This window comes from Vipera berus (assembly GCF_964194415.1).
Source record: "Vipera berus genome assembly, chromosome: 2".
Classification (NCBI taxonomy): Eukaryota; Metazoa; Chordata; class Lepidosauria; order Squamata; family Viperidae; genus Vipera; species Vipera berus.
In genome coordinates this window covers 152,560,276-152,576,025 of record NC_138203.1, presented here as the reverse complement: position 1 = coordinate 152,576,025, position 15,750 = coordinate 152,560,276, and the positions used below count along the sequence as shown (strand labels likewise).

The following is a 15,750-nucleotide window of genomic DNA, read 5'->3' as shown; positions in this document are numbered from 1 at the left end:
CCCCGTCTCCGACGCTTCATCTCCCGGAGCTCCGCGGTGAACCATGGGGCTCGCTGGGATCTGCGCCGGGTCAGGGGCCGCAGGGGTACAACTCGGTCCAGCGCCTCCGTGGCTGCCCTTTCCCAGGCTTCCACTAAGGCGTCCACCGAGCTGTGAGCAGGGAGTGCAGGTGGGTTCCCAAGCGCTGCCTGGAACCTGTCAGGGTCCATTAGGCGCCTGGGGCGGTAACCATCTGGTTGGCACCGTGCACCCACGGCGGGGGGTGGCAAAGGGGAAGTCTAGCCGTAGGAGATGATGATCGGTCCATGACAGGGGCGTAACAGTCGTGGAGCCCCCACCGATATCATCACGCCACCGTCCAGATAAGAACACCAAGTCGGGGGTGTGGCCTCCCTCATGAGTCGGTCCAGAAATTATTTGCGACAGGTCCATGGCCGCCATGGAAGCCATGAACTCCCGAGCTAGTTCGGACGATCCTCCCAGGGACGGTAGGTTAAAGTCGCCCAAGACCATGAGTTTGGGGAATTCAACCACCAACCCTGAGAGGACATCGAGTAGCTTAGGCAGGGCTGCCGCTGCACGATTAGGTGGAAGGTATGCCAGCAGCAGGCCCAACTGCGCCCCCGGACCGTATCTCAGGAAGAGAGACTCACACCCGACTATCTGAGGGACGGTGGTCTCCCGCGGGCTAAGGATCTCCCTGATGATTACTGCCACTCCTCCGCCCCTACCATGGGCCCGAGGCTGGTGCAGCACCTGGAAACCAGGCGGGCAGAGGTCAACCAGAGGGACACCACCCTCTGGGCCCAGCCAGGTTTCCGTGATGCAAGCCAGGTCCGCGTGCTCACTCTCCACTAGGTCACGAACAAGGTGAGCCTTGTTAGCAACGGACCTGGCATTTAGGTAGACCAGCCTGAGCTTAGGAGGCTGCACATCTTCGCTCCCGGGTCCTCGGGGGAAGTACAGAGGGTCGGAGCGTCTCACCGCTTGTACAGAGCGGAGATGACCCTCCCGGTGTCGATACGGCCCTCTGCTTGTGCACCTTCTGCCGTTCCCCACCATCCTGGGAATTGGTTGTTCGTCAGCTCGCCACTGGGCTTTGTCGGCGACTGGCCCACGTTCCTCACCTTCGTGAACGGTCGTAGGCCCGGCCTGCGCTATGGTAGTTGGAAGGCCCCCCTTCACCGAACAACCATAGTCTTTTCCCGCCCCCCTCCCTAACCCGACAAAGAACTTAACTAGGAACTTAACCAGGGGCCTCTTGTTGGACTTATGCTGGAGGCCCCTGACCCTGCCCGGCCATCTCTCAGAGGCCCAATGGTCTGGCCCGTCATCGAGATTGGATGTAGTATAGGCGGGTCGCACCCAGGAGAGGGGGGAACCCCTGAGGGCGTGTAGGTCTGTGCTGGAATATTGGAGTAGCATAGAGTTACAAGGGTTTTTGGGAAGGCAGCCCCCTGGATGGAGAATTGGCAGGAGGGTCAAGTCGGGTAGGTGGGTATCTGACCGTTGTTAGCTCTTCTAAAACAGCCTTTTGTGATACTGTCATATTTTTAGACAATATTTTAGTTTTTTGTATATTGATCTTAAATCCAGAAACTTTCCCATATTGCATTATTATCTCCATCAATTCTACAACTGAATAATCGGGCTGAGTTACTGTAACAACCAGATCATCTGCAAACACCCTCAATCTATAATCCTGATCTCTTATTTGGATTCCCTTAATTTTATCCGAATCACATATTTTAATCAGTAATATTTCCAACGTTAAAACAAATAATAGAGGTGACAACGGGCACCCCTGCCTTGTACCTTTTTCAATATTACATAATTCAGTCAGGCTATTGTTAACTATTATACGGGCTGTTTGCTTTTGATATATTGCCCTAATTGGTTGTAAAAATTTATCCCCAAATTCCATTTTCTCTAATACTTTCAGCAAAAATTGCCAATCCAATTGATCAAAGGCTTTTTCAGCATCCAAAAAGATCAGCGCTGTGGGGATCTGATTATTTCTTTCCAAAAATTCCAATAAATCTACAATATGTCTCACATTATTCTTCATTTGTCTACCACTTATAAATCCAGTTTGATCACCATGAATTACTTGTTGTATTACCCTCATTAATCGGTTAGCTAAAACTTTTGCAAATATCTTATAGTCCGTATTCAAAAGTGATATTGGCCTATAATTTTTGGCTTGGGTGACATCCTGGTCTTCCTTCGGGATCAAAGAAATAAAAGCAGTCTTCCAAGATGGAGGTACCCCTCCTCCCATTTGAATTGTCTGAAACAATTCCTTTAAAGGCTTCACCATTTCTAACTGTAAATTTTTATAATACACAGCAGTCAATCCGTCAGTACCCGGCGCTTTACCCACTTTCAATTGTTTAATTGCTAAAAAAATTTCTTCATCAGTTATCAATTGATTCATCCCTTCCTTTTGTTCTTGCGTAAGAACAGGAATATTAGCTCTTGCCAAATAATTATCTATATCTACATCTCTAATCTTATCTCTAGCATACAACTTAGAATAAAAATCAACAAAAGTCTTTTTAATAAGACTCTGCTGGTACACTACTTTACCCTTATGTTCTATTCTATCTATATTAGAAGCCCTTTGCTTCTTCCTTAACAAGTAAGCTAACCATCTACCTGGTTTATTAGCATTACAAAAAGTATTATGTCTAGCATACCGTAAGTTAGTTGCCACTTGATCTGCCATTAACTTAATCAAACTGACCCCTTAATAAAGTAATTACCTCTTTAATATTCCCATCAGATGGATTCAAAATTAAAGCCTTTTCTTTTTCCTTAATTTCATCCTCTAATTCTTTCCTCCTAAATTCCAATTTACGTCTATATTTGTTGTTCAAATATATTAATACACCTCTCATATAAGCTTTACTTGCATCCCAAACCATCTTAATAGAAGTACCTTTATGCATATTAATTTTAAAAAATTCCTTCATCTGTTTTTTACACTCTTCCACATTTTCCTGGTATCTAAACAAATTTTCATTTAAGCGCCAGGACCGTCTATCCCTATTATCTTTTTCTATCTCTAACCATACTGGACTATGATCAGATATAGTTCTTGGGCAAATCTTGATCTTCTTAATCCTAGAAAAATATCATTAGTAATGAATACAAAATCAATCCTAGAAAAAGATTGATGCCTGTCGGAGAAAAAAGTAAAGTCTCTTTCTTGCAAATTCCTTTCTCTCCAAACGTCTCTCAATTCCAAGTCATCCTTCATTTCAAAAAAAGATTTAGGCAGTTTAGCATGACTTGGGGTGCTTTTAAACCCCCCCCTTGTCCATTTGTACATCCAGAACGCCATTCCAGTCTCCCATCAAGATACAAGATTTATAATCCCACTGAATAATCTTGCTGTGTAGTAAACTGTAAAAATCTCCTTGTTGTTGATTAGGAGCATATAGTCCAACCAAAAGCGTTTTCTTGCCTTCTATTAACAGTTCAATTATAACATATCTTCCTTGTTTATCTGCTTCAATTAAAGCCGCTGTCAAAGTGTTCTTAACGTAAATGACCACTCCATTTTTCTTATCAGTTGCAGAAGCAATAAACTGTGTACCCAACCTCGAGTTTAACAAATACTTTTGATCCGTGGCTCTAATATGTGTTTCTTGTAGACAAATAACATCATTCTTAAATTGCTTTAAATATTGAAATACTTTCTTTCTCTTCTGTGGTGAATTTAGACCATTAACATTCCAGGTTAGAAGCTTTGTCGCCATCTTTTGCGACCTGAAGCTTTTGGAGTGCTTCTTCCAAAATCACCTGCACTCTCTTTGGTCGCGCTCCTCCCACTGCTTCACTATAAGTAAGTTTTTGAGATGCCGTCATAACTCTCTGCTGTTCTTGCTCTTGCTCTTGTCTCATTCGTCTAACAGCAGCACGTGTCATTCTTTGGTCTCTAACCTCCTCCGATGATACTGAAATTTGATCCACTCCTGTAACTTTCTGAAATTCTCCATCTTTCAGCTGCATAATTCCTTCAGCACCTTGTGCATTCTTACTTTGTGATTGACGCTCTCCCTCACCATTCTTCTTTTTGGATTCCAAAAGTGGTATAGGGACTGCCTTTAAAACATTGGCATAGAAATCACGTGCCTGTAACACTGTAAGAAGACGATGTCTCGTGCCTGCATACATCACCACCATACCCACTGGAATCTCCCATCTGAACTGAATATCCCGTCTTCTTAATTCTTCTGCCAAAAAAGCAAACTCCTTTGTTCTTCTTAAAATCTTTGGAGGGATCTCTTTTAAAATCAAAACTTCTTGCTCTGCAATTGCAAATTTACTATTATAAAAAGCTTGAATGACCTCATTTCTAATTGCTCTCTTTGTAAAATAAACCACCACATCTCTAGGTAATTTCCTTTGTCTTGCAATCCATGAATTAACACGAAATGTTTTGTCTATATCCACCATGATATCTTCTGCTGAATGCCCCAAAACGCCTTCCAGGGCTTCTGAAACTACTTTTTTCAAATTTTCCTTAGAATCCTCTTTTAAGCCCCTAATTCTCACAGCAAACTCCATCTCATGGTACTGGACCATGGTTAAATTGTCGTCAATCTTATCCATCACAGTTTCAGCATCCGTCATTTTAGCATCTAATCTGATGTTATTTTGACTAAGTTCTTCTACTCTCTCGTCCAAGCGCTCAATGCAAACGGCCATGCCTTGAAATGCTAGTAAGATGTCTGCCCTCATTTCTGTTAGCTTCTCATCCATACGTTCTGTAAGCTTCTCATCCATAAGTTCAACTAATTGTTGAGATTGCTTTTTCATAGCCTCTTGCAAAACATCCTGCAAATCTTTTACTGTCAAAGCTGGTGCAGGTGCAGGGGGCATTAAAGCCTGTAACGAAGATTGCTGCACCGGGGAAGCCCCCGCACTTCTGGGAACTTTAGATGATTTGGCAGCCATTTTCACCCACTCAATTCTATTGCGCACTTTCACTTTTTAAAAATCTCCACAAAGCCCACTGAGTTAAAGATCATATACTTGCTCTGACATGATTCTCCTGTACAGCTCTGCCTGCATCCAAGTAATCCAAAGTTCACTCTCGCTGGCAGGGATGGTTGCTGCGCCCTGCTCTGCTCCAAAGCCCTGGAGCAGAGGCGTCCCGAGGTCCGGAGCAAACTCAGGCTTCGGGGGGGCTCAATCCTTCAACCACCAGAGTTTCAACTCTGGCGGTCTGTGAGAGCTCTACCGCTGCCTGGGCGCTCACCCCCTCCTCTTCTCCCGAGGAGCGGGCTTCCGAGCCGCCAAAACAGCTGATCGGCGCTGTTTTCGGCGGTTCTACGGAGTGACGGGGCTGACAGCCTAAATGGCTGCCAGCGGCGGAGCCTTGCCACCCGGAAGCCCTCAAGCCCTGCCTTTCTCATGATGTGTTCTGCATATAAGTTAAATAGACAGGGTGACAGTATACAGCCTTGCTGGACTCCTTTCCCAATTTTGAACCAATCAGTGGTTCCGTTTCCAGTTCTCACTGTTGCTTCTTGACCCGCATATAGGTTTCTCTTGTTGCATTACATTCTTGATTAAATTATCTTTCCATTGATATATAATTTTATGGTTCTATCCCCCCCCAAAAAAAGTGGTGTTATTAGCCATCAAACCCCAAAAATAAACTTTTTTCCAAAAGGTTTCCACAGTTTTGGCCACTACTGTACCTTTACAGCTATAGGCTGAATTGAGCAGTGGAGATAGAGTTTGGGTAACAGCTGGTTGATAATTGTCAAAAAAAATCTGCGGGGAAGTGGGTGAAATCACACCCAAAATTACACAGAGAGGCTACAGTTGCAGCTCTAGGTAATGCATGAGCTGTTACAGGAGTAATCCAAATTCTTCAGTGGCTATTTCCAGTGTGGCTAAATTTGTAGGTGCAGAGGTATCTCAGCAGATTTAAGCTGTGAATAATAATACAGGTAATCTTCACTTACTGACTGCCTTGTTCAGCGACCAAAGTTATGATGGCACTGAAAAGGTAGATTTACAACCTGTCTTCAGACTTATGGCTCTTGCGGTATCCCAGCGGTCACCTGATCCCAATTCAGATGATTCACAACCAGCTTACATTTACAACATCCCACAGTCCCGATTGCCATTTGTGACCTTCACAAGTTGGTTTTCGCCAAGTAAAATCAATGGGCAAGCCTGCAGGAAGTCACAAATTGCAGTCATGTGATATCTGACTTAATGACCTCCAGTGATATTCTTAATGACCATGATGAAACTGTCATAAGTCAAATTATGTTTCACTTAACAACCGCATCATTTAGTAATGGAGTTGCTAGTCCCAATTGTCAGTAAGTGAGGACGAATTATGGCTGGATTCACATATTCATTTTATGGTTACTTAAGTAACGCGCTGGCTCAGTGGGTTAGGACGCTGAGCTTGTTGATCAGAAGGTCGGCAGTTTGGCGGGCTGAATCCCGAGTACCGCGTAGCAGAGTGAGCGCCTGTTACTCATCCCAGCTTCTGCCAACCTAGCAGTTTGAAAGCACGTAAAAATGCAAGTAGAAAAATAGTGACCACTACGGTGGGAACAGCGTTCCGTGCGCCTTTGGCGTCTAGTCATGCCGGCCGCATGACCACGGAGACGTCCTTGGACAAGCGCTGGCTCTTCGGCTTTGAAACGGAGATGAGCACCGGCCCCTAGAGTCGGAAACGACTAGCACACATGTGCGGGGGAACCTTTACCTTAAGTATGGCTTGTCAAGTAAGCCATAGCTGATTGGGTTCAGTCATTGCAGTTAGCCATAGATTTTGGTTTATAACCCACATTGGCTGAATTAATATAACAGAGGAAGCCAAAATCAAATAATTCACATTATGATTTTGGATGATGTTTGAAGCTGGTCTGTGTTTCAGTGTCTTTGAGGGCATTGTTAGTCAAGGCATAACATTTAACTGTCTAATTTCAGCTGTAGCATAAGCTCCTGGGTTCAATTCACTGCATAGTGTCACTTTTTAAAAGCTCTTGGGCTAGCAAGGACTTCTGGAAGCTGCAGTTGGTTAGACTGCCAACAATATTGATCTAAATAAACTTGCTAAAGCTGCTGATGTTCATGAATAACTCCACCTAGTGGCAAAAAACATTTTTTTTCAGCAGAAAATTGCCCAATGCAAATGTTTGAATATTGTTATACATTCATAGATGTCTGGTACAAACAACCATGATGAAAAAAGCTTGAAGTATGTCATGGCACAAACCCTAACTTTGCAGTCTAGTCCTGACATCAGACGTGTGTATAGGTCATCTGGTTTTGCATCATGATACACCTAATTTTTAAGCAGCTTTTATGGGACTTCTCTGCATACATGGGTCTTGGGAAGGTGAGATGCCACTATATTTTTTCCTATAATTCTTAGTTAATTTTGTCAGACAGCCAGTAAGGGAAGGTTGTGTCATACTTGTCTTTAAAAACTAACGTCTGCAATAGTCCAGGATTGCAAAGAAGTGTCAAATACTGAACAGAATTAATATTATAAAGGCCTTCAAATAATTTAGAATAAAGGTAGACAGTTTAGAGCCTTTATGCCAGACCTTGAATGCAAATTCAGAATTCGTCCAAAAGTTATCACAAATAACAATTGTTAGTGTGATTTAGAATAAAAATCTCTGAGGTTGAGCTCAGATCCTACTGACCACATGGCACATGAAAGAGGGAAACATTATAGAAAGTCCACAGCCATGGGGACACAGCCTCCCACTCCGTTTTTGGGGGTGGGTGGAAGGAGGGAATTAGAAAAGTTAGCAAAAATATGCATTTTTAATTTTATACCATATTTTATTGAACTAAATCCACTTTACTAATCTGCTTTACTATCTTAAGAACATAACATGTATACTTTGGCTTATTTATACATTTACCATATTGGGTATATTTAGTAATTGCAAAATTCTAATTTAGCCTGATAGTTTCACTTACCGATTGAATTTACTTTAAAGTGTTTTAAACATTTTCTTTTGGCACTTTTTAAGGCTTCTTCTGTTCTTAGAAGCCTCATCAAAAGCAGATCCATTGACTTCCAGATCAAAATTTAGCACTGGATAATCCCTCAAGCAAATCAAACACTTACTTTTTTTTTTTAGGGCCGAAAATGGTAACGCCCACCTCCAGGACACAGGATAGTATTTGGCTGTTGCCTTGAAAAAAATTATCCTGCATTGCTAGTTCTCTTAAGTACTGTCAGGTCCTTATACTGTATTCTCAGTAAAAGATACGAAATACAGGCAGACCTTGGGATACAATGGCAATTAGAGCTGGAATTTCTGTCACCAAGCAATGTAGTGGTAAAGCATAGCATCCCTTTAGTCTTTGTTGGCTTTGTAATCCAGAAGCTGGGTGGGCCATTAAGAGAGGACCTCCTGTGGCTGAAGTCCTGGGTAAGCAGGCCAGCAGCAGATGGGTTAATGCTGGAGATACTAAGACGCAGGGGTTGTAGGCAGGTGGGCTGGCAGACGCTACGGAGGGTGGCTCAACAGGGACCACTAGGACTAGCTGTGATAGAAAAAGAATGGAACAAAGAATAGAAGTATATAGAAATCTTGCCTTTCTGCATTCACTATTTTAAAGGAAAATATTTTGTTAGAGTTTTCTTTTAATTATTCCTCCCCCCCACCCCCCAAAAAAATCAATTTAAGAAAAAAAAAACCTGAGGGGAATGTTTCCCCCCTAATTTTTCCTGTTTTACGGCGTGTCCATGTAGTATTTGTTCTTTAAATTTAATTAAATTGAGAGTGGGTTTTTTTTATATTGGCCTCACTTATTTTTTTGATTTGCGCAGCCCAGGCTAACAGAGTCAGCCTGGAGTTGGGTGCTGCCAAAATTGAGTTAATTGAAAAAAGCAATTTTGCCCCAAGAGCTGATCGATGACTAATCGCAGGCTTCAGTTCTCCACCTCAAATATTCTTCTTCTCCCCCTTCTCTTTTTGCAGTGACCACGAGGGAGGCAATGTCAGTGCTCACACTAGTCATCTTGTGGGCAGTGCTCTCTCTGACCCTTACCTAGCTTTTGCTGCAGCTATGAATGGTCTGGCTGGGCCTCTGCACGGTCTCGCGAATCAGGTAAGTGGTCCAAAAGCCGGGCAGAGCTTTTGAGGAGCTGCTGCTTTTTTTTTTGTTTTTTTCCTTACAAGGTCATCAGATCTCACTACTTTGTTACAGGAAGTGCTGGTGTGGTTGACAAACCTACAGAAGGAACTTGGTGAGGATGTATCCGATGAAAAACTGAGGGACTTCATATGGAATACTTTGAACTCTGGCAGGGTGAGTGCTGATATCTCTGCATCAGTGGCAGCTGCAAAGGAAATTTATGTTTAATCCAGTGTCTGAGTCAGTAATTGCCGGGAGGTTGATTTAGATGTTGGAGGTCATCATTTAGTGAAAGAATTATTGCAGTGGTTAAATAGCTGCTAGTGGGAAAAATTCTCTGCTTCAGACATTGGAGAGTTGCTGCCAGTCAGAGTATACAAGCTCGGGCAGAGTTGGTCACTCCTAAACTAGTGCCTCTAGCTGTCCGGATGTGGATTCTTAACTCCCTGAATTCCTAGGCAGGTGGTAAATATAGACAAATAATTTGAACTTATACTCTGCAAGATAGTTCTTTATTTGGCTAAATTGTTCGGGCAAATTCAGTAGGGACACCACAAAAAAGGTAGCGGTTAAGTTGGCAAATTAAAGAGGCCATAACTGAAAAACATCCATTTCCCAAGCTAAAACAGAAGGACATTAGAAACATTATTTTTTGCATAATTCACCTTTGTAATTTAAGGCAGTGTGTTCCCCATTTATTATGCTTCCTATCTAGACAGTTGAGAAAGCTTGGGATGATAACAGTGGGGGAAAATACATGTGTTGTATGGTCAGCTTATCTTATGAGATCCTTTTCCTGGACACCAATTAGAAAATGAGAGCTGAAATAGAATAAAATAGAAAAGATAGATATGGTAGCCTTGATTACGATATACACATGTTCTAACAAATTGTGTTTTGTGGTATGTTTTAAAATATGATGTTAGGGCAAGAAATCAAAATTGTGGAAGTATCAGTGCCCTTAGTTTTAAGGAATAGCTGGATTTAGACATTGCACTAAATCATGGCTTGTTATAATACAGTTTGTGGGAAAATCTATAATGGCTATGTTTACACCAAGTAAACTCTATGATTTAACCAGTCTGTATCTACCGTGTTTCCCCCAAAATAAGACCCAACCAGAAAATACACCCTAGCCTGATTTTTAGGGTGCTCCTAATCTAAGCCCTACCCCCAAAATAAGCCCCAATTAAGCCCCGCCTTTGATGTCTCCTTGACGACGACGTCACTAGACGTGACGGTGGAGAGCTTGGAGGAAGGTGAGGATTCCAGCTTGCCAATCTGGGAACAGGTCTGCGTGAGGAGAACCAGTGGGTTCTTCTTGGGGTCCAGCTGCAGAAGGCTGGGGAGGAGGAAGGGACAATAGAGAGAGGGAAGCCTGAGTGTGGGCAGGGAGGCACCCTGAGCCACCCTGGGCGGAGCTGCTGCCACCCTCGATGCCAACCGCCACCTTCTCCCACTGTGCTGCCTTTGCAGTATCCTCTCGCTCTTTATCCCTCCCTGCAAGACAAGTGGAGCCCTGGAGCCCTGCCACCCCGATCCTCTCCCTTGTGACTCCTTGCCTTGCGGTCCTCTCGTTCAACATTCACCTGCCCACCGCCCTCGTTGCAATCCCGCCACCCCAACATCGGCTCTGTTTAGCTCGTTTGGGGGCGGAGGGGGCAGGAATGAGCCCTGCCAATTAAAAGTGCAAATTCCACTGGAGCAACTGAGCGCCCTCTTTAGCATGGAGAGTGCGGGTGCAAAGCAGAGGAAGGTTTGCAAAATGGAAAGCCTCTTTCATCCACCAAGGTTTAGAGCCGGTGGGAAGACAGTCCTGGCGGTGCCCCGAGAGCTTTCGTTGCTTAGCCAACCTGCCCCCAGCACTGCACTGCCTGGCAATTGCATTTGTCCAAAGGCTGGACAGGAGTCAAGGTGGGGTAGGGTGGGGAAAGAGAGAAAGTTGTTGAACCGAAGCAAGCCCCCTACAAAGGATTCACCCCCCAAAGAACGCCCCCCCCTCTTATTCAGGGTGTCCAGTTTGTGCCAAGAGCATTTTCAAGACTGTGATGGATAGATGCCTGGCTTGGCGCAAAGGGTCTGAAGGGGGAATGGTGTGGAGGAAAGCTTTGCCACCGCTGCCACCATTAGTAAGGTTCCCAGTAAGTCTGCTTTGTCAAAGTAGCTCAACTCCATTGCCGCTTCTGCCATTGCCGAGCTCTGGGGCGCCTCCTCCTCCTGCTCCTCCTCCTGCTCCTCCTCCTCTGCACTGGCTACTTCTTATGGCAGAAAGCACGGGGCTGTAATCATGACCCAAAGCCTGGCATGAAAACTCGGGGGGGGGGGGGTCGGGAACACCGGGCACTGCTGCTGCTCAGGAACCAAAACAGGGCAACTGCTTCCAAGCATGACTTCATGGGGGGTACTGCGGGAGAGAGGGAGGGAGATCCCCTGCAGAGATGCCCCTTTGGAAAATTGGGAGCAGCAGCAGCAGCAGTGCTGCCGCCACTGGCTGCTGTTTTACCTGCCTCGCGGCAGCGGCACCCACTCTTTGCATTGTCCCTGGTCTGGTGGTTTCGGCCCCCTGATCCCCTTTGCAGCTCTGCCCACACAGGCACAGGAGAGTCATATGTGTATATAGAGAAAGATTTCCCCTACCCCGCTTGCCACCGCTTCCTACCACCGGCCTTCGGAGCTGCTGCCATTGAAACCATGCAATACAGGCGGCAAACAGCGAGCAGGCAGTGTGAGACGGCACTGCAGGACCAAAGCGGCAGGGGTGGAGGAGGAGGAGGCCGCCGGCAGGCAGATGATCTGTGGGGCGGGGGCAGTGGGTACCAAAGAAAGCCCCTCCAGCAGTGGACGTGGCTGATGCGCAGCGCAGGCCTTTCACCGTCACTCCTCATAGCTCTGAAATGGCGGAAGGGAACTGAGCCTACCCTGCCCATCTTCCATAGCATGGCAGTCCAGCTTGGGAGGGGAATGAAAGGGAAGAGGTGAGTGGGCAGCCGAGTCATTAAATGGGAGTGGGGAAGTTGCCAAGTGGGCTGTGGGGGTGGGGGCTGAGGTGCGTGGGGGTGGGGCACCTCTATCTTGCCACCTGCTTCACCTCATCTCGTCACGGCAGCACTGGCAGGCTGCGCGGCCTGTCCTGTTGCGGCTGTGAGCAACCAGATGGTGGGACAGAGTGGGTAGGCAGCCATGTGGTGCTTCCGGCAGGCCGTGGCCCAGCGGTAGCAGTGCTCCTATGCACCTGCGCTGCGCTGGCTTCGCAGCTCCAGAGTGCGTCGGCCGAGGGGCCGGCAGGCTGCGTCTGCTGCCAGACTCCTTTGGCCCCAGCACACTTGCTGCCTCCTGTACATGGAAAAATAAGACATCCCTTGAAAATAAGCCCTACTGGGTCTTTTGGGCCAAAAATAAATATAAGACCTTGTCTTATTTTCGGGGAAACACGGTATTCATTCCAATAGATATTTCAGTGATTTACTTCTGTGATTCATGATAGGCAGGCAGGCAGACAGACAGACGATGGGTGGACAGACTTAGCATTCTGCAAATGCCAACTCTGGCATCCTCATAATTTAAAAATATTTCTAGGTGGCAGCATTTTAATATTTCATTTAAAAATATGTTCACCTGCTGCTTCCTCCCACCGTTGATTGCAGCAGTATATCCACACTCAGTCATGTGAACCATTGTAAGGTAAAGTTGAAGTATGATTCCACAGTAAGGTGGGTTTATCCTTTCTAAAACGAAGAAAAAAGTTGTGCTAGCAGTACTCTTTATCTTCTGGAGAGCTGTGATTGTTGGTGATCAGTCATTGAAAAGGAAGCACAAGAACCTGTTGTTGTTCATGGTCGCTCGCATTGTTCTGTACTCTAAGCAGTGTTCATGTTGTAGGTGGTTCCTGGCTATGGACATGCTGTACTGCGGAAGACAGATCCCCGCTACACCTGCCAGAGAGAATTTGCTCTCAAGCATCTTCCCAAAGATCCTCTCTTCAAGTTAGTGGCCCAGTTATACAAGATTGTCCCTAATGTGCTTCTGGAGCAGGGAAAAGCCAAGAATCCTTGGCCCAATGTGGACGCACACAGTGGTGTCCTACTACAGGTGAGTTGCTAGCTCTAATATCCTTCCTTCCTTGCAGGATGGGGTGGAAGACCTGTACTCTGCATTCAGATGCAAACTAAAATGAATGGTTGTGCTGAATGAAATTGTGGTCACGAAGGATGATATTCAGAGAATGTACTGCAGAAGGTGCCATCGTACTCTTGTATGCTAATAGTTTGGAGGGCCTCTCAGGCACTAACGGATTAGTCAAAGAAAATTTGATCAGGTAAACCTCAGCCAGTGTGAACTTACCCATAGCTGAGGGAAATTTGTGTATGCTAGTCAGACTGTCTCAGCATTTAGCTTATTCTACTTCAGGGGCTCCCAAATGGGGCTGCGAGACAGTATTCCAGGGGTGTGTGGGAAAATTGGGTTTTCAAAATGAGAGTGTATATGCATAATTCGTTGCCGTTATTTTGAACTTTTGTAAAGGGTGCAAGAATACATCAGAAGCGTTCTAAGGGTGCAGGGCATAGAAAAGTTTGGGAAGCGCTGCTCTACTTAGTTTGCTGCTCTTTTTCTTCTTAATGGCTACTTTCCAAATATTTAAAGATAAATAGTTTGAAGCTCCATGGCCTTGTGATGTCCTGCCTGGTGTCTTAACCACTGCACCAAATATACAGAAATAATTCACGGATGGTTTTTTTGCAGCATGAAAATGTGCAAGTCATTTTCTTCTTAGTACTTTAGATTGATGTGCTAGCTAGCTTGTCCAATAAAATCAGGCTATAATAAAATAAAAAAGACAAATCCTTTTCTGCCCACCTGCCAAAATCCACTCTGGAGGGGGATGCGTTTCCATTTTTCATGTTATATTCTTTAGAAAGACAGGCTCACTTGAATTAGGCATTTTGCTGGTGGGCAGTAATGTTACCCTGAGCAGGCATTAGGTATGAAAAGAATGAGGAGACTCTGAAAAGATGTGCAACAGAACCAAGATCCCAGCCAGCTTTAAGTTAATTAGGAGGAAAAGCATACCGAATACGCCTTCTGTCCTGCTCAGCTTGCATGTGGAAATATTGCTGGTTTGCCTTCTAACCCTTACTGTTTTCCCACCCTCTCTGCAGTACTATGGCATGAAGGAGATGAACTACTACACTGTGCTGTTTGGTGTGTCTCGAGCCCTTGGCGTTTTGTCACAGCTCATCTGGAGTCGGGCATTGGGCTTCCCACTGGAGAGACCAAAATCCATGAGCACAGATGGGTTGATGGTGCTTGTGGGTGCAAAGTCTGGTTAAAAGCAAGGGAATTGGCAAGGGTTTTAGAACTATTGAGGGAATGATAAGAGAAAAAAATGCAACTTTTTTTTTGGTTTGTTCAAAGGGCCTTGAAAAGATCCTTTCTTAGAGGCACTGGCCATCACTTTTTCCAGGTTATTTATGAAATAAATGCAGATAAAGCTAGATTCCTATTATCCCCTCCACACATTACCTTAATTGTCACCAAAAGTTAGATTCAGAAGGGCAAGGCCTCCCTCCCATGTCCCTTTCTCCACAGGCAGCTCTTCCCAACCTGAGCTGCTGATGCCCAAAGCTAAAGTAAGTGCTCCTTTCCAGTTCAGGTTCATTTTTGTTGCCCCCCGGGCTTTACCACCAGGAGTAGAGGACACTGACCCTTTCTATACAATCATGTCATTACCACATGCTGTGTTGAACCCACACCTTTCATCTCCGTATAGATGGGGTGTTCTGCATTTGGAACAATGTGCTCCTTTTTTAAGCCACCTTGCAGTGTTGCTGTTTTATCAGTGGGTGAGAGGGAGGGATGGTCCTCTACTTCCAAGATGTCCAGACTTCTTCCCATTCTGGGCTATTTTTATTCTGTTATAGTGTGAAGTTGTGGATTTATGTTCTTAAAAAACAGTAAAGATGCTGGCAAAGCTGAGGCTTGAGCCACCGTAGTAGCGTGCTGAACAAGTATGGCTTACCTCTTTGTCTAACAAAGAGGGACAATTTGCTTTTTTTTCCTCCTCAAACTCCCACAGTACTTGATTCCCTTCGGGCACACACTCTTCTCCCAAGCGGACATTTCCTCCTCAATATTCTGATTTTTGTGGGATGGTGCTTTGTTTCTCAAATCAGATACATAGTGACAGCTATAGCCGGGAACAAAGCGGCACCTTACATTGCAAACCCCTTTCTCGCATTTTCTCTCCCCTGCACCAATTAACGTCTGCCTCAAGAGTGGTAAAATTGGAAACACGGAGTGGAGATTGCCTAAAAATATTGGTAATGCTTTTATAAGTGCAGTTGTGAACATGCTGCAAGGTGGCATTAAATCAGTTGCCACCATTTTGAGACAAATAGAATCCGCCTCCTTTCCTCTCTTGAAAGGACTTCATACACTCCTACCAATGTTTGTTTTTCTGTGTTTGTGGGAAATCCTTCGTCCTATAACCTCAAGAAAGAAACCTCCACTTAAGCTGAAGACACAGGGTGCCTGTGTAAACATCAGCTTCCGTTGCAAACTTTGGATGGTTCTGTATAAACTGAAAAATAAATGTTTTTATTAACAAGT

At 45.0% G+C, this 15,750-nt stretch overlaps 1 protein-coding gene across 4 annotated transcripts in view; it reads left to right on the top strand.

The window, feature by feature from the left end:
• CS (citrate synthase) overlaps nucleotides 1–15,750 on the top strand; it is a 49,247-nt gene extending 33,497 nt beyond the window's left edge. For all 4 annotated transcript variants that reach the window (XM_081321427.1, XM_081321428.1, XM_081321429.1 and 1 more), the window contains 4 exons: nucleotides 8,988–9,117; nucleotides 9,217–9,318; nucleotides 13,024–13,233; nucleotides 14,301–15,750. In XM_081321427.1, the coding sequence (XP_081177553.1) occupies nucleotides 8,988–9,117; nucleotides 9,217–9,318; nucleotides 13,024–13,233; nucleotides 14,301–14,471 (613 nt within the window). In that variant the 3' untranslated portion in view covers nucleotides 14,472–15,750. The remainder of the gene's footprint in view (nucleotides 1–8,987; nucleotides 9,118–9,216; nucleotides 9,319–13,023; nucleotides 13,234–14,300) is intronic.